At 40.4% G+C, this 21,744-nt stretch overlaps 1 protein-coding gene and 1 long non-coding RNA gene across 2 annotated transcripts in view; both read left to right on the top strand.

Annotated features, from left to right (window-relative positions):
* EHHADH (enoyl-CoA hydratase and 3-hydroxyacyl CoA dehydrogenase) overlaps positions 1–8,018 on the top strand; it is a 53,328-nt gene extending 45,310 nt beyond the window's left edge. Inside the window, exon 7 of the mRNA XM_027586723.2 lies at positions 4,882–8,018. Within this exon, the coding sequence (XP_027442524.2) occupies positions 4,882–6,143 (1,262 nt within the window). The 3' untranslated portion in view covers positions 6,144–8,018. The remainder of the gene's footprint in view (positions 1–4,881) is intronic.
* A 3,458-nt stretch (positions 8,019–11,476) lies between these two features.
* LOC113918333 lies at positions 11,477–20,212 on the top strand. Its single transcript, XR_003518526.1, has 5 exons — positions 11,477–11,536; positions 11,962–12,086; positions 12,245–12,490; positions 14,610–14,919; positions 20,035–20,212. It is a non-coding gene; the product is annotated as an uncharacterized LOC113918333 (long non-coding RNA).
* Positions 20,213–21,744: the final 1,532 nt, after the last annotated feature.

Below are 21,744 nucleotides of genomic sequence, written 5' to 3'. Positions count from 1 at the left end.
AACAGTTTCAGGAGAATAGGTATTAATTCTTCTTTAAATGTTTGGTAGAATTCCCCTGGGAAGCCATCTGGCCCTGGGCTTTTGTTTGTTGGGAGATTTTTGATGACTGCTTCAATTGCCTTAGTGGTTATAGGTCTGTTCAGGTTTTCTATTTCTTCCTGGTTCAGTTTTGGTAGTTGATACATCTCTAGGAATGCATCCATTTCTTCCAGGTTATCTAATATGCTGGCATATAGTTACTCATAATATGTTCTTATAATTGTATTTCTTTGGTATTGGTTGTGATCTCTCCTCTTTCATTCATGATTTTGTTGATTTGGGTCATTTCTCTTTTCTTTTTGATCAGTCTGGCCAGGGGTTTATCAATCTTGTTAATTCTTTCAAAGAACCAGCTCCTAGTTTCATTGATCTGTTCTACTGGTCTTTTGGTTTCTATTTCATTGATTTCTCTTCTGATCTTTATTATTTCTCTTCTCCTGCTGGGTTTAGGCTTTGTTTGCTGTTTTTTCTCTAGCTCCTTTAGGTGTAGGGTTAGGTTGTGTATTTCAGACCTTTCTTGTTTCTTGACAAAGGCTTGTATTGCTATATACTTTCCTCTTAGGACTGCCTTTGCTGCATCCCAAAGATTTTGAACAGTTGTGTTTTCATTTTCATTGGTTTCCGTGAATTTTTTTAATTCTTCTTTAATTTCCTGGTTGACCCATTCATTCTTTAGTAGGATGCTCTTTAGCCTCCATGTATTTGAGTTCTTTCCGACTTTCCTCTTGTGATTGAGTTCTAGTTTCAAAGCATTGTGGTCTGAAAATATGCAGGGAATAATCCCAATCTTTTGGTACCGGTTGAGACCTGATTTGTGACCTAGGATGTGATCTATTCTGGAGAATGTTCCATGGGCACTAGAGAAGAATGTGTATTCCGTTGCTTTGGAATGGAATGTTCTGAATATGTCTGTGAAGTCCATTTGGTCCAGTGTGTCATTTAAAGTCTTTATTTCCTTGTTGATCTTTTGCTTAGATGATCTGTCCATTTCAGTCAGAGGGGTGTTAAAGTCCCCCACTATTATTGTATTGTTGTCAATGTGTTTCTTTGCTTTTGTTATTAATTGGCTTATATAATTGGCTGCTCCCATGTTAGGGACATAGATATTTACAATTGTTAGATCTTCTTGTTGGATAGACCCTTTAAGTAGGATATAGTGTCCTTCCTCATCTCTTATTATAGTCTTTGTTTTAAAATCTAATTTGTCTGATATAAGAATTGACACCCCAGCTTTCTTTTGGTGTCCATTAGCATGGTAAATGGTTTTCCACCCCCTCACTTTCAATGTGGGGGTGTCTTTTGGTCTAAAATGAGTCTCTTGCAGACAGCATATTGATGGGTCTTGTTTTTTAATCCAATCTGATAGCCTGTGTCTTTTGATTGGGGCATTTAGCCCATTTACATTCAGGGTAACTATTGAAAGATATGAATTTAGTGCCATTGTATTGCCTGTAAGGTGACTGTTAACTGTATATCGTCTGTGTTCCTTTCTGGTCCATGCTGCTTTTAGGCTCTCTCTTTGCTTAGAGGACCCCTTTCAATATTTCTTGTAGGGCTGGTTTCGTGTTTGCAAATTCCTTTAGTTTTTGTTTGTCCTGGAAGCTTTTTATCTCTCCTTCTATTTTCCATGACAGCCAGGCTGGATACAGTATTCTTGGCTGCATATTTTTCTCTTTTAGTGCTCTGAAGATATCATGCAAGTCCTTTCTGGCCTTTCAGGTCTCTGTGGATAGGTCTGTTGCCAATCTAATGTTTCTACCATTGTAGGTTACATATCTCTTCTCCCAAGCTGCTTTCAAGATTTTCTCTTTGTCTCTGAGATTCATAAGTTTTACTATTAGATGTTGGAGTGTTGAACTATTTTTATTGATTTTGATGGGGGTTCTCTGTGCCTCCTGGATTTTGATGCCTGTTTCCTTCCCCACATTAGGGTAGTTCTCGCTATAATTTGCTCCAAGATACCTTCTGCCCCTCTCTCTCTTTCTTCTTCTTCTGGGATCCCAATTATTCTAATGTTGTTTGATCTTATGGTATTGCTTATCTCTCGAATTCTGCCCTCGTGATCCAGTAGTTGTTTATCTCTCTTTTTCTCAGCTTCTTTATTTTCCATCCTTTTGTCTTCTATATCGCTAATTCTCTCTTCTGCCTCATTTATCCTAGGAGTCAGTGCCCCCATTTTTTATTGCACTTCATTAATAGCCTTTTTGATTTCGACTTGGTTAGATTTTAGTTCTTTTATTTCTCCAGGAAGGGTTTCTCTAATAACTTCCATGCTTTTTTCAAGCCCAGCTGGTATCTTTAAAATCATGATTCTAAACTCTAGGTCCGACATCGTACTAATGTCCGTATTGAGTAGGTCCCTGGCAGACAATACTACCTCTTGTTTTTTTTGTTGAGGTGATTTTTTTCGTCTTGTCATTTTGTCCAGAGGAGAATAGATGAATGAGAGAAGAAGGGAAAGAAAGAAAAAAGAAAGAGAAAAAAAAGAAAAAGATAAAGATAAAAACAAACAAAAACAGAACAAAACAAAAAAAAGAATATGATCAAATACGATCAGGCTGGTGCATAGATCGATGCCACACACTAGATTTTGGGTGTATTTTGGTCTGTTAGAAGAAAGTGCCTCCTAAAATTTTAAAGAAAGAAAGACTTATACATGTACAAAATAAGGGTTGATACAATGAAGGGATGGAATATGACTGTAAAGATGAAAATTATTTAAAATTTTAAAAAGAATTGATAAGAAGGTGTTTGAAAAAAGAAAGAAGAGGATTAAAAAAAGAAAGAAAGAAAGGAAAAAATAGGGGAGAGAATGTGATCAGGCAGGAGACTAGAACAAAGCCATACACTAGAGATTTAGGGTGTATTTTGATATGTTAGAAGAAACTGTGTCTCAAAATTTTAAAGAGAACAACTTATATATGCCAAAAATAAGGGTAACTACTATGAAGGGATAAAATATGACTCTAAAAATGAAAAATAAGAATGTTTTTTTAAAAAAAGGGTTTGATAAGATGTTGGTTGAAAAAGGGAAAAAAAAATTCAGAAAAAAAAACAGTTAAAAAAATTCACTTTGAAAGACTAATGAATCATGGTAAAAAAGCCATGAATTCTATGTGCAGTCTTCCCCTAGCGCTGGAGTTCTCCCGTTCTCATTGATCGGTAAACTTGGTCTTGGCTGGCTGTTCGTGCTAATCTTCTGGGGGAGGGGCCTGTTGCCGTGGTTCCCAAATGTCTTTGCTGGAGGCGTAATTGCCCCGCTCTTGCTGCGCCGGGCTAAGCAATCTGCTGAGGTTTGCTCTCGGGAGCTTTTGTTCCCTGTAAGCTCTCTGTACAGCTTTGGAGGAGAGAGTGAAAATGGTGGCCTCCCAATCTCTGCCCAGGAGGAGCCGAGAACTCGGGGCCCCGCTCCTCAGTGCGCCCCCAGAGAAAAGCAGTCAGTCACTCCTGTCTCCCCGGCCTCCAGCCGCACTCCGGAGCACTGGGTATTATATAAGACTGATGAATCACAGGCCTGTGCCCCTGAAACAAATAATACATTATATGCTAATTAATTGAATTTAAATTTAAAAAAAGAGTTAAATTTAAAAAAAGAAAGAAACCATTGCTTTATCCAAGATCATGGAGACTTACTCATAAGAGTTTTATGGTTTTAGATCTTACTTTAGTCTGTGACCCATTTTGAATTAATTTTTGTATATGGTGTGAGGCAGACGTCCAACATCATTCTTTTGCATGTGGATATCCAGTTGTCCCAGCATCATTTGTTGAAAAGACTGTTCTTTCCATATTGAATTGTCTTGGCACCCTTGTCAAAAATCAATTGGCCATAAGTTATGAGATTATTGATCTATAGGTCTACCCTTATACCACACTGTCTTGAATACTGTAGCTTTGTCATGAGTTTTTAAATTGGGAAGCATGAATCCTCCAACTTTGTTCTTCTTTTTTAATATTGTTTTGGTTATTCTTTTTTTTTTTAAAGATTTTATTTATTTATTTATTTGAGAGAGAGAATGAGAGAGAGAGAGAGCATGAGAGGGGGGAGGGTCAGAGGGAGAAGCAGACTCCCCTCTGAGCAGGGAGCCTGATGTGGGACTCAATCCTGGGACTCCAGGATCATGACCTGAGCCAAAGGCAGTCGCTTAACCAACTGAACCACCCAGGCGCCCCTGTTTTGGTTATTCTTGATTCCTTGTATTTATGTATGAATTTTGGGATCAGCTTAATTTAATTTGTTAATTTCTGCAAAAAGCCAGTTGAACTTTTGGTAGGGATTGCATTGGAGATGCAGATCATTTTGTGTAGTATTGCCATATTAACAATATTAAGTCTTCTGATCTATGAACATGGGATGTCTTTCTATTTATCAGGTCTTCTTTATTTCAGGGTTTTGTGGTTTTTAGTGCATAAGTCTTACAATTCTTTTTTAAATTTATTCTGAAGTATTTTATTCTTTTTAATGCTATTCTGTTTTCTTAATTTCATATTCTGATTGTTCATTGCTAGTATATAGAAATACAATTGATTTTTGTATATAGATCTTATATTATATAACCATTGCTGAACTTGTTTATTAATTCTAACAGTGTGTGTGTGTGTGTGTGTGTGTGTGTGTGTGTGTGTGTGTGTTCCCATCCGTGTCCATGAATATTACTCAATGTCACATCGTCTGGAGCACTTAACACAGTGCCTAATCTTAACTAATATTCAATCCATTTGTATTCCTTGAATTGATCTCTTTAAATGTCCTATTGCCACAGAAGCCTCCCATTTACTGAATAATATTTCAGTTCCCAATATCATTGAATCATTCTTTTTTTTCTTCACTCTTATCTGCAGGCTTGGGAACAATGGGCCGGGGCATTGTCATTTCTCTTGCGAAGGCCAAGATCCCTGTGATTGCTGTGGACTCAGACAAGAAGCAGCTAGAGACTGCCGATAGGATAATTTCCTCCCTCTTGGAAAAGGAAGCATCCAAAATGCAGCATAACAGCCACCCTTGGTTAGGACCAAAACCCAGGTTAACCTCATCTGTGAAGGAGCTTGGTGGTGTGGATTTAGTCATTGAAGCAGTATTTGAGGAAATTAACCTGAAGAAGCAGGTCTTTGCTGAACTGTCAGCTGTGTGCAAGCCAGAAGCTTTCCTGTGCACCAATACTTCAGCCTTGGACATTGATGAGATTGCTTCTTCCACTCATCGCCCTCACTTGGTCATTGGCACTCACTTCTTCTCACCAGCTCATGTGATGAAGTTGTTAGAGATTATTCCCAGCCAGTACTCTTCCCCCACTACCATTGCCACAGTTATGAATTTAGCAAAAAAGATTAAAAAAATTGGAGTAGTTGTAGGTAACTGTTTTGGATTTGTTGGCAATCGGATGTTGAAACCTTATTACAATCAGACGTATTTTTTGTTAGAAGAAGGCAGTAAGCCAGAGGAGATAGATCAGGTGCTGGAAGAGTTTGGTTTCAAAATGGGACCTTTTAGAGTGTCAGATCTTGCTGGATTGGATGTGGGTTGGAAATCTCGACAAGGGCAAGGTCCTACTGGACCTATGTTGCCTTTAGGAACTCCTGCCCGAAAGCGAGGCAGTGGGAGATATTGCCCAATTCCTGATATGCTCTGTGAATTAGGACGATTTGGCCAGAAGACAGGTAAGGGTTGGTACCAATATGATAAGCCATTGGGTAGGATTCACAAACCTGACCCCTGGCTTTCTGAATTTCTGTCACAGTACAGAGAAATGTATCACATTGAGGCACGTATCATTAGCCAGGATGAGATCCTTGAGCGCTGCTTATATTCACTCATCAATGAAGCATTCCGTATCTTGGGAGAAGGGATGGCTGGTACTCCAGAGCACATCGATGTTGTCTATTTACATGGGTATGGATGGCCAAGACACAGGGGTGGGCCCATGTTCTACGCCTCCACAGTTGGGTTGCCCACAGTGCTAGAGAAGTTGCAAAAATATTACAGGCAGAATCCTGATATTCCACAACTAGAGCCTTGTGACTATCTGAAAAAATTGGCTTCCCTGGGCAACCCTCCTCTGAAAGAATGGCAAAGCTTAGCAGGACCCCGTCACAGTAGATTATGATTCAGCCTTCCAGGTTATGCCTCACGGAATTTCATTGATATTAAATCTAAAGATCCAAAGTAAGATTGCTCTGAAATACAAAGCAGAAGAAATAAGTGGTCAGCTAAACCTTCTCTTTGGGTCTTCTGTCTGATTATTCTAATGGGTCAAATCTTTAGGAATGTGCTTCCTATGCCTCTGAGTCTGTCTTTATCAGATAAATCATTTTGATCCCAGTGAATAAACTTGTATTAATACCATAATAGCTAAGGAGAGTGACTCAGGATTAAGTTGAGGTTTCCAAGTGCTTTGATCATTGGAGATGTCAACAATTAATCACTGATAAATGCCACTAAGCCACGAATTCATTCTGACCCCTTTCCACCTCACACACACAGCCCTGATAGGAAATCTTACGGGTCCTCTACTCAACAAACATTCACTGTGCACCTCCTGAGCATTTTGCCCAGCACTTGGCAAACCCAGAGTCCAGAGGGGCATTAATTCAGCAGGGAAAGCTGTGATGAAGCTTAGGCCATAGTCTCAAAGGTGGAGTGGAGATAGTTGGCAGGGTCGAGTCAGCAGGGAGGGTCTCTGTGAGTGAGTACGGAACATCACCCACGGGGAGGCAGTAGGTAACCAGAAAGAGAGGCAGGGTGTCAAAGGTATAACAGTGCTAATGTTGTAGGCAGAACCCAGGTGGGAAGTAGTGAGGGTGTCAAGTGCTTCAGACTAGAATGGGGAACTCAGAGTAGTTTGGCAGCTCATACTTGGCATATGACTTCTGTCCACAGCGCAGTTACATATGCACAGTCATGCTTGCTGCTTGCAAGGGGCTCAGTAATGTTTGTTGATAACTTCCTGGGGACCAGGGGATGTCTAACATTCTTTTCTATGCATGGAGAAGTAGCAGAAAGTAGCAGTTGTTGATATCTTAGAAAACATGTCTAACATCCTCTGATTCTATGATAGAGTCATGATGCTGGTCTCTCTGTCATGATGAGCCTCTATGATGCTGGGTATGGAAATTGTTGAATCTTGAAAAGTCCGGAATTACTGCAAAACAGATTCTGTATAGTTTTGTTATAAGAGTTCTCTTTTTACTTTTTTGTGGGGTTAAAAGTTGAGGGGGCTGGTCAACACAAAAACTGGTCCACAAATGTTTATAGCAGTATTATTCATAATGGCCCCAAATTGGAAACAGCCTAAAGCTCCATCAACAGATGAATGGATAAACAAAGTGTGGAATAGCCATAGGGTAGAATATTTGGCCATAGAAAGAAATAAAGTAAACATAGATACATGCCATGCCATGACGAGCCTTCAAAATATTATGCTAAATCAAAGATGCCAATCACAAAAGACCATATGTTATATGGACACTTAAGTGAAATAAAATAGGCAAATCTATAAAGACAGAAAACAGATCAGAGGATGTCTAAGGCTGGAATTAGGAGCTAGGGAATGGGGAGGGACCTAAAGAGGACAGGTTTCTTTTTGGGTTGATGAAAATGTTCTGAAATTATTGTGGTGATGGTTACATAACTCCGTGAATCTACTAAAAACCATTGAGTTGTATAATTTTAAATGGGTGAATTGTTTGGTATGTGAATTATAACTCAGAATTGTCAATAAATAAGTAAATAAACAAATGGGCTCAACTTGTCCTCCAGTGTGATGTAAATGAACTATTTTCACCTGTGAATCCAAGCAAAATTAACAAAAGTTCTGATAGAGGAATCTTGAATGAAAATAGTATAGGTTTTCCGTTATCAAAAACAAACAAAAACTCTAGAGTGTGCCTTGAATTGTAGTTTAATTTAGAATCATTTTTAAATTGTGTATTGCTGGATTTTATATAAATTGGTCCTTGAAATTAAACAAAATTTAAAAAAATTTGGGAAGTGGTTACTTTGTCTGCAAATTGACTTATCTTCAAATGAATGTTAAAGGACTGGCCTGTGCATGCGCGTGCACACACCCCCCCCCCCCCAACACACACACCTTTTCTTTAGACCCTAGTGTCTATAAATAGATTTTGTGAGTCAAAAATCCCTGAAATCTCATGCTGATGTTTCTGTATATGTATATGAGTATATTGCTTAGAAGAGGTACCATGTCTTACATCATATTTTCAAAAGTGTCTGTGACCCAATAAATGTTTTAAGGACTAATATTCTCTATATAATATGGGAAGAAGAAATAGGAGTTCATTTATTCTTATTTCATATCAAAGAGGCAAAACTAATTTAAATTTCTTGGGTCCTACATACAACAGTGGATAATATGATGAAATCTGTCCAGGATATTCTATTTCATCCTTGAAAATGTTCTTGCTTCAGAGGCTTATTTTGTTGTTGTTATTGATAACTTTAAAACTGCCTGTCTTTTTTTTTTAGGAAAAAAACAGCTTCAGAATGACATTTTAAAAAATGTGTTCTAATGGTAATCGACTCTGACGAGAACTATATATTAGAAGCACTCTTGAAGCTTTGCCGTAATTCTCCAGCTTTATAGATGAGACCAACGATGTTCCTTAAATCAGTAAAGCCACCGTGCAGCTGTGGTTGCTATCTACTTATTCACTTCCAGCAAGAACAGGTGTGCGTGAGAGAGATAAAGTGTGGGATCCTAAACTCCCCTGATTAATGATGTTTCAGAATTGTGTATGCAAATCATACTCCACAGCAGTTAGGAACCTGAAATTTCTTGGGTCTTACATTTGTCTTTAGACACCTAAAAATCAGAAAAATTGTAGGTTTACTAGATTGGCTGACCCTTCTTGGTAGCCATTGATGAGATTAATAGAAAAGAAGCTCTCTGGATTACAAACAGCTTTCTGCAAGAACAGAATAGTCTTTGACTATTCTTGAAACGACCAGTGCCATCTGCTTATCTTGCCAGCTTATAATTTTGAGATTAACAAACAAGTTGCACTGCTTCCTGGTAGGACAGCAGCATTATACAACTCTGAAGGACACCACTCATACCGTGTTCCAAGAGGTGGTCATTCACATAAAAATAATGTGAATAGCACCCCCTAGAGTTGTACAACACCCGGTACTCTTTTCAAGTCAAAAACTCTTTCCTCTGTTTATTGCTATAAGTATCTTTATAACCAAAATTAGCTGACAAAAGGAAAGTTTCCCTTTAGATTGGTGTCTCTAATGGGACCAAAACTTCACAAAGATTTCATCTTGTCTGTTCATCTTAGTCCTTTTTTCCCCTAGCATTCTGACAAAGAGGAACATAAGAGATGAACAGGGCTTTTTAATTCTTGTCTAAAGTATTCCGGGACATTTCAATTGTAATATTTATTTATTCTCTTTCACCAAACTTAAAATAGCCTAGCAGAACGAGTGCCTGAATGCGTCTGATAAGGTGACAAGAGCAGAGCTGATGCAATCTAACTCTTTCACTATAGTTACAGTTATTCCACCTTCTCTAAGAGGAAGCAGTTGCGAATTCTAGCCATAATATGAAATCCTTAGGTTAGGTAGGGCAAAATCTTCTCCAACCAAACCATCACTGCACTCGCATTCCCAGAATCTGCCAAGGCCTAGACAGTTGTTAATTTGTACATTTTGGCAGAGACTGTTGGCTGTCCCCCAATGTTTTTCTTCTTCTGTAGTAATACACTTCTCAATGTTTTTTAGCTGAGCATTAGGCTGCTCAAAATACACAATATATTTGTCAGCTTCTCTTGCATCCAGTTGTGAACATGTGACTGAGATCTAGAGAATGGGATATATATAGAAGCATCACATGGCAGCTTTGGGGAACCTCCCTTAGAAGTCATCTGATGTGCTTCCTTTGCCCATTTCTTTTTTGTCCCTTCTTCCATTTTGCTGCCTGGAACACAGATGTGACAGCTGGAGTCCAACCACTATCCTGGGCCATAAGGACAAAGGTAATGCCTTAGGGATAGCAGAATGGAGGGCCGTAAAGAGCTTGGTCCCCCAAAGACCTCCTGGAGCAGAGTTGCCACTCTGCCTTCCAACAGTCACGTGAGAGTGAAATCAATTCCTATCATGTGTAAATAAGCCAGTGTTATTGTAGGTCTTTAATTATCACAGGTAGGGCCCAGGAATCAGTGGGTTTTTGTTTTTGTTTGTGTTTTTCTCAGTGCCGTAGGTAATTCTGATGCACAGGCAGTCTCAAAAATCCAGTCTCATTAAACAGGATTTCTTATTTCAAGAAAAAAAATTTGCCACTGTGATGTGATTTTCAACTTGATATTGAATTGCTCATAAATTTTTATGTTATGTTTCATGTAGAATTGTAGGCAGTTCATGGAGATGCCAAATAAGAACCTGAGAATAGAGCTTTAAATCAATATTTAGTAGGAATTAGTTTCACAGTCCTATTTGAACCTCAGATGACTCCTACTTACTGAGAGACAAAAACACCCAAAGAAAGTGTGCATTATGGGAAGGAAAGGTGGTCAACAATGGCACGAAGGAAAAGAAGAATAATTCAAGAAAAGATTTCTTGAATTAAACAAATACTATCTCCCAGCACTGACTAGAAGGGTGGTGATAAATCTGAAGTACAGGAACTTTCTGCTCAGTAGATCAGAGATCTCCAAAATGGAGCGCCCTTACCCAAGGAAGTGTAAAAGATGACTCATAGAGGTAGAGGTACAGGCAGAAAATGTTAGAAATGATTGCTACTTATCTTTGTCTAAAAAAAAAGAAATTAATCTTTATTAATATTTCATGTATATATGGACACTGTTGGCCTCACCAGGTTGCATCTCAGACAGGCATACGTCAGGAATGAAGTATCCTGCAGGCAGAGGGCAAATTCCAACATACAGAGAGGTTTCCTCCCTCTTTCATTTGCTGTCAGCATGTTGAGAGATATTGCAGATTACGTATGCTGGGATAAGTGGATATTTAGACTTAATTATTTAATCTTACTAAATTAACCCTCACAAAAGACTCCTTGAAAGAAAGCACAATTGAAGATAATGCAAATAATACAAACAAAGGTAAACAACAAGAAAATTGCAGAGTTGGTAGGTCTGATACCAGCTTTTTGTCAGGCGCATTACAAGGTAGAATTACTTAGTCAGATCCAGCAAGAAGTTGACCAAAAAGCTTTGAAATTATCAAGAAGATTATTAGGAATATTGATTTATAATCTACCATTCCTGATGAAGCTTGCCCTAAGTGTGTATTGTGTCTTATATTATTTAATAATAGGACAAAACCATCACCTATTAGCAAAATGTTTTAACATTATTTATTTCATCATTTCATCATTTAAAAATTTCTTTTCTTTCTTTTTTTTTTTTTTTAAGTAGGCCCATGCCCAGTGTGAAGCCCAATGTGGGATTTGAACTCATGACCCTGAGATCAAGACCTGAGCTGAAATCAAGAGTTGGATGCCTAACCAACCAAGCCACCCAGGTGCTCCCATTTATAAATCTCTATTTTATTGTGTTTTATAATGTGCATATATATCAATATAATAGTGAAACTATACAATTTATAAACATCCTACATATTAGAGATGTATACTAAAATTTATGTGATCCTTTACCCAGATCCTCCTTTAGGAATGAGAGATTTGTTTTCCTAGCTGCTAACAGTGCTGCCAGAAAAATGGCCTTCTTCGGGGATTGCCTTGCTCAAGGTCACATCTTCTTCCAACGGAGCTTGCATCCAATGACTGCTCGGTGCAGGAGTATAAGTGCCTGGTCCTCTTGCCCCAACTCTGAAGGGCTGACAGCTCTAGAGCTCCCAGTGATATTGGCCTGGGGTCTTCACTGCTTCTGCATTGAAATGCAACCTCTCCCTCTACTCATTCCCACTTCTTCCTCTCTCCTTCACAGGTGTTAATCCCAAAAGCACTCCTTAATCTCCAACTCAGAGTCTGCTTCCCAGGGAACCCAAACTATGACAATGAATCTCCATGATCAGAAATGTTTGGATCCATATACTCTCTATCAACTCTTTGGTATTGGTCTACTAGATTTCTTTTGATCTCACATATCACTAATTTTTATGAATATCCTGGGTGTGCTAGAAAAGAATGTGCATTCTCTGACGAATATGGGATTCTCTCGTAAGATCAAGGTTGTTAATTAAATGATGTTTGTCAAATTTTCCATTTAGCCTCGATGATGTTTTATCTGTAGTCCACCTCCACCTGTAATTGGGAGCAATTACTCATGCCAGAGTGGTGACTCCTTTCCTTGGCACAAAGAATCCAGAAGTGATTGAGTGGCACATGCGGTGTACAAAGTCTCTTACTGTGTCCCTGGTGGAAGGGTTTCCCTTCCAGGAACAGACTTCTAGATCCCAGAGAGTTAGTTGCTGCTACTGGAAGCAAGATTCTCCAAGAGGATCACTGGCAGTAATGTAAGTGGGGCCACTTCTACTTCTGCTCTTTGGTCCCTATAACCTTGAATTCTGTCTCTTAGAAACATAGCATTACATAACAGCTATTGATTTGGGGTGTGAACTGCATCCCGGACGACCAGTACCCCATATTCACAGGATATCCTCTCCAAGCTGGCACCTCAGGGCTAACTTCAAAGAGATACTCTGTTACTCCATTAGGAAGGCCAATAGCTTCTGGGTGGTTTTGCATGCAATGGGAGTAGGGAATCCATGCTCATATGCCCACTTCCACACCACCTTAGTTTTTAAAGTGTGTCCTTTGGTCTGATGCAATATTCTGTGGGCTCTCGTGTCACTGGCTCAGACGCTCTCTAAGTCTGTGGAAAGTGAATCCTGCAGTCAGGAAAGGAAAACCCACACATGGACTATATGTCAGTTCCAGGCACGATGAATCTCTGATCTGCTGACTGAAGAGTTTCCAGTGTAATTGGCTTACCACCAAGTGGTTGGTTGGTCTCAGGATAGGACAGTGCCTAGGGCTAGATGTACATTCAGCAGCTACATTAGCCTTGGTGAGCGGAAGCCCATTCTTTCGGGTTCATGCATGACCTCCATCCTTACAGCCCACTCTGTTTACAGGCTATTTGTGCCTGCTCTAAGGTGGTCAAGGACACTGGCTCATTGATGGCAGCCAGCCTGGTCACTTTACCTACTTGTTTGTTTAATTTGTCTTCTGTGGTAGAGGTCTTCTGGATGACATTAACATGTGATGCACAGCTCTTCACACTTTGTGCCCATTCCCATAGGTCCATCCCTCAATTCCCCAGTTTTTGCTGCCCCCTATCCTCCCATACTTCTCCTTCTAGGCCCCGACCAACCATCCCACCATTTGGCAATTTGCCATTACCCATATATATTCTCACCTCAAGTCACTTCTCTTGAGTCTTTTGATTCCTTCTTCCACCATCTGCCATGGCAGTCCTGGTGTCTCTGCTTCACTAATTATGCTGTCATTTTCTCCAAGCCTCCAACAGCCAACTTAGCAGTGTATTACTAACGTGTCCTGAGTCTTTACCTGGGCACTAAATTCTCTGTTATGGAGAGTGCTTCCATATAAATAAGCTCTCTCTACCAAAGTTTATGTCTGCCCCCCTCCTTTATCTGACACACTCGTAAATGTACTCTCTGGTTTCTACTGATACCTGTTGGCTAGTCCTGTAGCTCCTTGGGAAGATGTTTCCTTCCTTCATCTCAGCACTGCCCTGAATGGGTTATTTTGTGACTTAACTGTAGTTATTGTTCTGCTGGCCAGGAGGGAAGATATTTCCTGGGCTAGGCATTTGTCCTGCAGAACAGAAGCCTCTAACTTGTCTTAGAGCAAGTGGCAGGAGGGTTGAGTAGTCACAGGTCTTTAGCAAGGAGAGGGGAGCCACCTCCCCAGAATTCGATATTTTCAAATTCATTGACCCAGATGTCCCCATTCCAAGTCACAGGGTCACACTTCTTCCCAATCACAGCCCTAACTTCGGCAAAGCAGAATTGCCATGAGAAACTAACCCTCTCTGGAACTCCATTTCCCTTATAATTTAGTCCTGGGAGGGTGCCTGGGTGGCTCAGTTGGTTAAGGGACTGCCTTCGGCTCAGGGATCGAGTCCCACATCGGGCTCCCTGCTCAGCAGGGAGTCTGCTTCTCCCTCTGACCCTCTTCCCTCTCATGCTCTCTATCTCTCATTCTCTCTCTCTCTCAAATAAATAAATAAAATCTTTAAAAAAAAATTTAGTCCTGGGCTTGATCCTCTGTGTTTTCTGCCCTGTGACTACAGTGGATGAGTTTCCCACATGCTGCCAGGGGAGGCCTCTGACATTCTCTGTTCATCTTACATTGGTAATTAATGACCTTCACACCTTTAATTGTGTTCCTCTGTGCAGTGGTAGCCCCCAGCAACAGCCATCTGACTCCAAGTAATTACGACTTCCTATAAACCTCTCAAATGCCTGAGATATTGCCCTCATTACCTTCTATGGGTATCCCACTTCAACTTCTCCATTGATGAAAGTTGTTTGGTGTTTTTGTTTTTAAGTAGGCCCAGTATGGAGCCCTGCACTGATGAAAGTTTTAACTTTTTCACAATTACAGCATGCTAGAAGATTTCAACGTTCCACTTTCTACCAGTGATGATGTTTTCATTGCCAATTGCCCGGTTTGTAATGCAGCTCCAAAATCCCATTTTAGAGTTTGCTTCCCGGGACCAGTTCTGTTAGCAACTGTCATAGGCCACGATCCCCAGGAAAGAGACTCTGGAGTAGAGATTTCCATGCAGAAGGTCTGCTGCTGAGTGCTCTTGGGAACAATACCCGTACAGGAGCGAAGAAAGCCAAGACTGAACCGAAGGAGTTGAACTACTAGGCAGGTGCAGCAAAGCTTCGTCAGGCCCCCTGAATTTGAGGTAAAGGGGTTGGGCTTTGTATGCCCACCTTGCTTTTGAATGTGGGTTGCCCCTAGTGAGGCATGGCCTCAAACAAGGCATCTGCCTTCAGCTAAGGTCAATATCCTTGGAGAAATTCAGGTTGCTGGCTTCTACCAGCAGCCAACACTCCCAGGAGCTGAGGGAATAAGTGTCTTGGCCCTGAAAGGCGGGACCTGGGCAGTGCCCCACAGCATCCATACACAGCTTCGCCATGTTTTCACACTGCTCTCATCGTACCTTATCTCTGTTTTGGTCATTCACTGCCAAAAGCCCAAACTCCCAGCTATCTCTCACTTCATCCCTGAACTCTCACCCCCATACTGCTCTGTACCTCTCCTGACCTGACGCCTAGTCTCCCTCCGCTTTCCAAATCCTTCCCCTGAGTCCTCAAGGGACTCAATTCACAGTTTGCCTCAGCGGAATCTTCTCTAGTCTCAAAATATTCTCTGAGTATTCCTTTGTCTTCTTGACCTAAATTCTTAGGGTCTTCAAAGGGGGTCTCTAATGAATGGCTTCACCAGCCAGCTTCAGAATAAATTGAGGAGTAAATCAGAAGTAACTGTGTGTGCCAAATATCACCTTTATTAGTGATACAGTCTGGGGGGAAGGATGCGGGTTTCAGTACCTTAACTCTGCAGACTTCCCGTTCTTCTGTCTTCCATCACTTCCTTCTCCATCCTCCTTCTCAGCTGATGTCTTTGCTTCCTTCACAGAGAAAATAGAAGCAGTCAGAAGAGAGCTTCCACAGGCAGCATCAACACATCTACCCACTTCCCTGCATCTGTGCTCATATATCCTGCCTTCCCTCCTATTTCTGTGAACGAGCTATCTGTCAAAACCCAGCTCCTCCACTTGACTCTAGATCCCCTCCCCTTTCACCTACTCAGATCCGTTCTCCCAGCAATCCTTTCCTCTTTCTTCTGCTCCGATTTCCCTTTCTCTGTGGCTTCTTTCCAATCAGCCTGTAAACAAGCTGTAATTTGTTCCATTAAAAATGTATATTAAAAAAAAAAAAACTTCCTCCTGTCTTAAAAAATCTTGATCCTATCTTCCCTTCTAGCTACCAACACTTCTTTCATTCGTAGCAAAACTTCTGTACTGATGATTCTCTTGGCTTCCCATTGTTTTCCTCTCGTGCTCCCTTGAATCTATTCCAGTCAGGCTTGTATCCCCACCACTCTACTGACACTGCCTTTGTCAAAGTCACCAACGCTCTTCTGTTGCTGAATCCAATGGTCAGTCCTGGTTCTCATCCTACGTGAGTCATCGATCGTTCCCTCTTCCTTACAAAGCTTGCTTCACCCAGTTCCATGATACCACCATTCTTTCGATTTCTTCCACCTCATTAGCCTCCTGCTTGGTCTCCGCTGCTGGTTCTTCATCTCCCTCACCTCCAAATGTTGGAAGGTCTTGGGGCTCAGTCTTTAAATCTGTTGTTTGTTTATGTACCCCTACTCTCTTGGTGATCTCAGTTGCACAACTTTAAATATCATCTACGCACTGAAAACTCCTAAATTCACACCTTTAGCCTGGACCTCTCCCCTGTTTGTCTTGTCTATTTGGAAATTTACGTTTGGAGGTCTAATGGATGTCTAAAACTTAACATGTTTAAAACTGAGCCCTTGATATCTGTCAACCCCCTCCCCCACATACAGGCTTTTCCTTCCCATTCTCAGTAAGTAGCAGTCCATCCAGCCGTTTACTCAGATCATAAACCTTAGGGTCATTTCTGACTCTTTCTCACTCTCCATATCTAGTCCATCAGCAAATCTTGGTGACTCTGCCTGCAAATATACTCAGAATACAAGTACTTATCACTGCTTCCTCTGCTGTCGCCTGGAGCCAAGCTATAGTTATCTCTCACCTGGGGCAACAGCATCCTAACTGGACTCCTTGCTTCAGCCCTTGTTTTACTGTGGCCTTATGGATACAACAGCCAGTTGCTCTAACTGAACTCTCACCCCTGCCAGAGCAACTAACTCTTCTTACCAAAATTCTCCAGTTGTTTCCCATCTCATTTGGAATAAAAATGAGATTTTCTGCAATGCCGCGGAGCTCCATAAATTCTCTGTCCTCTCTCGTAGTTCTCTGCTTGGCTCATTCTTTTCTAACCAACCTGGCCTCCTCGGTGTTCTCAGAATTGTCAAGCAAGCTCCCACCCCAGGGCCTTTGCACTTCCTATTCTGTCTACCTGAAACCCACTTCCCTCAGCTATCTGCATAGGTTGCTCCCTCTCTTTTTTTTTTCCTGTTTCAGTGTCACCTTATTAGATCTTTCTCTGCCTATTCCACATACAATAGCAATAATTTCCTTCCCCTGTACTTCCTATCTCTTTGACACTGCATTTTCTCCATAGCCCAATTACTATCTGACATATTATATATTTCTTTGTTTCTTTGCTTATTTTCTCTGCTCCCTCTCCAAATGTAAGCTCCTAAAAAGCAAGCATTTTGGTTACAAAGATTGCTCATTAACTGTTTAAAAAGTATCTAGCACAGCTTAACATAAGGTGGTGTAAAAACCAAATTTCCATTGGTAACCTAACTCTTGCCTTGTCTACCCACTCTAACTTTATTTTTATTACTTTTTTAAGATTTTATTTATTTATTTTGGAGTGAGCACAGTGGGGCCGGCGGGGGTGGGGGGGCGCTGGGGAGAGGGAGAAGGACAAAGCAGACTCCATACTGAGCACAGAGCCCAACTCAGGGCTCCAGGCTTGATTCCATTACCCTGAGATCATGACCTGAGCCTAAACCAAGAGTTGGACACTCAACTGACTGAGCCACCCAGGCGCCCCCCGACCCCTAACTTCAGAACACATGATCCAATAAAATTTTTCCTAATTTGTGACTTAAATTTAAAAATGCTTAAAAGAACTAAAAATCAAATGACATTTTATGGTATAATTAACAAATTCTCTTTATTTAAGACAATAACATTACATACAAAGAAATATAAAATTCTAGAATATTTGTTATTAGAATATATGAAAATTTGAAATTTGAACTGTTGGAGAAAATCTAAGTTTTGCTATATCACTATATTTTCAATTATCCAAGTGGTCCTGAAGACTATCTCATAATTTAGACTCTTATGTCAGAAGATGGGACAAACTTTATTAAGTAAAATTTAAATAAATCATTCCAAGAAATAGCTCTTCAGACTGGGTTTTTTGTTGCACTCCCCACTAGATGGTGCTGCTAAGAAGTTTTCTAAAAAAAATACAATTTAGAATTTCACTTTTAGCTAAGCAATAGGATAGAATTCGTATGTTTAAGGATGGTTCTCTAATAACATTTATTTTTGTAACTTTAGGCAAAACATTCTGTGGGCTTCTAGAGCTTGTGTGTGAATGTGTTGTGGGTCAGTTTCATAAATAATTGTTTGAGTAGGTGGAAATCGGAGATAGGATTTCAGCGGCAACGGCATTTGAAATTATTAGATTTTCAGCAGTTGTCATGTACTTGGCTTCCAATAACCTTTCCTGGAAGCTTCAGCAGGCCTCCTGAATTGTAGATGTTGTTCAATCCGCAAGAGTGAGCATTATAATACGATTTCAACTTAAAAACCCAGTTACTTATTCTTGTGGTTCATGAAAAGCCAGCTTTATTAATTGTTTAAAATAAGGACAAGAATTTTTAAAATAGAAACTGAACAGTTGGATTTATGGTTCTTTCTATGAAGATATTTTGTCTATTAGGCAGAAAATTCAGGATTTTTTCCGTGTATAATACATAAATGTTATAATATGAGCTACTGGTAAAATACAGCAATTAGTCCCCTTGACCATTTCCTAAGAGGCCGTTTTCAGTGGGAAAATGCAATGGGTATAGGTGGTCAGATTCTACAGTTTGCTGTGGATTTGAGGCTTTTTTGGAAATTTAAGGATCAAAGACTTCCTTTATTTTATCCTCTGTGGAAAAAAATTTTGCTGTGAAAAAGCATTACATTTTATTTTCTAGATTAAAATTCCAGCTTCTTTACTGTTTACACATTGATTCTATTTCCCATCTTTTTTTTTAAAGATTTTATTTATTTATTTGACAGACAGAGACAGCGAGAGAGGGAACACAAGCAAGGGGAGTGGGAGAGGGAGAAGCAGGCTTCCCGTGGAGCAGGGAGCCCGATGCGGGGCTTGATCCCAGGATCCTGGGATCATGACCTGAGCCGAAGGCAGACCCTTAACAACTGAGTCACCCAGGCACCCTTATTTCCCATCTTTTAATCATTTATTCCAGCTTTATTATGATATAAGAGACATACAACGTCACATAAGTTTAAGGTGTACAGCGTGATGATCTATGTATATCTGAAAAAATGATTGTCACAATAATATTAGTTGATATCCATCACTTCACATAATTACCTTTTGTATGTGTGTGTGTAGTAAGAACATTCAAGATATACTCTCCTAGCAACTTTCAAGTATACAGTACAGTATTGGTGACTAATAGTCGCCTTGCTGTGCTTTAGATCTCGGAATCTATTCATCTTATAACTGAAAGTTTGTATCCTTTGATCACCTTCACCCTCCAGCCCCTGGCAACCACCAATCAATCTACTGTCTCCTTCTGTGAGTTTGGTTTTTTTAGATTCCACATGTAAGTGAGATCATACAGTATTTGTCTTTCTGTGTCTGACTTATTTCACTTAGCATGATGCCCTCAAGGTTTATCCATGTTTGTCTGGAATGTCAGGATTTAATCACTATTGTTCCTTTCTCCTAGTGTTAGCAGAACTGGGAACGGAGAAGAGGAAAGGCATCATTTACATAATCATTTGCCTAATCATCTACATGTATTTGCATGAGTTATAAATCTCTGAGTAACAGAGAGGCAGACCCAAAGAGGGAGAAGAGGAGCCTGGAGCGGGGATTGGGACTTCGCAAAGGTCTCCAGGGCCTTTCCTTCAGGAAGAAGAGAATCTGGATGACAGCATCCGGGGAGTCAGGAGAGCCAGACCAGTAGATCTCTGGGCTTAAGGGCATTGAGGCTGTGGGAGGATACTGACTGTGAAATTGTCACTGGGAAGAGCAAAGGAGGAAAGAAAAGTAGACAGCATAAGCAAAACTCAATCTACTTCTTTTCTCTGCAGCTGATGTCCCCACTTCCTGGTGCCTCAGCCTGGAGATGAGACAAACAGGACCTCGGGGCAGGGGATCAGCAGCTGTCCTGCCGGGCAGCTGGCAGGGGCATGGCCCCAGCACACAGACCCCTTTCTTCATCCTTGGAGGGAGTGGGAGGCTGCTGTAAGTGGAGCCTTGTGATTTGGTCTTTCCACCCCCAGTTATCAGAAGGAAGCTCTGTGTAGCAGCCTGTCTCCCATTGCCGGGCAGGAGAACAACACAAAGAGGAATAATCCCAGCATATGAGCGCTCTCTTTTCACTCCTGCGTTGTTAAGCAATTTGGCAGTGCTAGCCCAGATCCCAAAACCAGAATCTGGCTTACGCAGGAGGCGGCAGCTTGGGGCGGCGTCCTGATCTGCTCCCCCAGACTCATTTGTTTTTTTGCTTCTGCAGTAGTTAATCGAATTGTTAGAGCCATAATTGCCAAACTTTTAAGATCACACCTTTTTCTGGTTGAGAGAGTGCACCCTTAATATGCCTTAATATATGCAAAATAAGCAGTGCATGTTTTTTCAAATTTTTATTTTATTTTTTAAAAATTCTTTATTTAAATTCAACTTAGTTTTAATCACAGAAGAAAACTTCCACAGCACTTACTATTGCAAGACACTGTTCTAAATATTCTGCATGTGTTAACTCACTTAATTTTCACAACAACTGTCAATAGTAGGTTTTATTATCTCTGTTTCATGGATGAGGAAACTGAAGCACAGAAAGGATTCTTTTCTAAGGACATACATAGGGAAACCCAAGATCCCAGGGTCTGTGCTCTTATCTTTTATGTTATGCAATATGTATTTATAATTACAAACGTGTATATACCTTATGAAGCATAAATATACATGGATATTTAAAAAGAAATTTTTTTTGAGAGAGAGAACTTGAGTATGGGGAGGGGCAGAGGGAGAGAGAATCTCAAGCAGACTCCGTGCTGTGTGCAGAGCCCGACGTGGGGCTCGATCTCATGACCCTGAGATCATGACCTGAGCTGAAATCAAGAGTTGGATGCTCAACTGAATGAACCACCCAGGAGCCCCCATACGTGGATATTTTTAAAGGTAAGGGTAAAAATAAACATAAATAGAATTTCAGATATATTATTCCTTTACCCCAGCAGATTTATTGTGGCATTCTCTATCAGAGATTAGACTCAACAAAACAATATTGTTTTCTAGTCTTTCATTTTAGAGACCACTATTTGTGAATATGGAATCCTGTGGAAAGAGGCCGGCCACGGCAGACCCAGGGAACATGAGCTATACCATTGCACCATTCATAGAGTGGGCATCCTGACCTTTCCAGCACCAGAGTCACATTTAAAATTTAAAAAAAAATTTGCAAGTCTCATGTAAGAGTTGTGCTTTCCATGTCTCTCAATTGAGAAAGGAGACTGTGATTTAGGCTATTAAGTAACACTCATGCTTTTTTTTAAATGATACCATTTTATTAGCTACAACGGCATCGATGCATTGTTTAAGAAACATCCTACCTATATGCAAGTCACATTAAGTTTTCCATGTACATAAATATTTGGTATCCTTATAGATTTGCCTGCATCTTATGATAATCCCAGGCCCCGGGGCATACACAACCTCTGTAGTTGCTGAGATCTGCTGGTGTGGTGGAAAGAGTCTAGGGTCAGGAACCAGCCAGAACTGGATTGAATTCTAGTTCCACG

The sequence above is a fragment of the Zalophus californianus genome, chromosome 1 (genome assembly GCF_009762305.2).
Source record: "Zalophus californianus isolate mZalCal1 chromosome 1, mZalCal1.pri.v2, whole genome shotgun sequence".
Taxonomy (NCBI): Eukaryota; Metazoa; Chordata; class Mammalia; order Carnivora; family Otariidae; genus Zalophus; species Zalophus californianus.
Note: the sequence above shows the minus strand (reverse complement) of the source record. Positions and strands in the feature narration are given on the sequence as shown.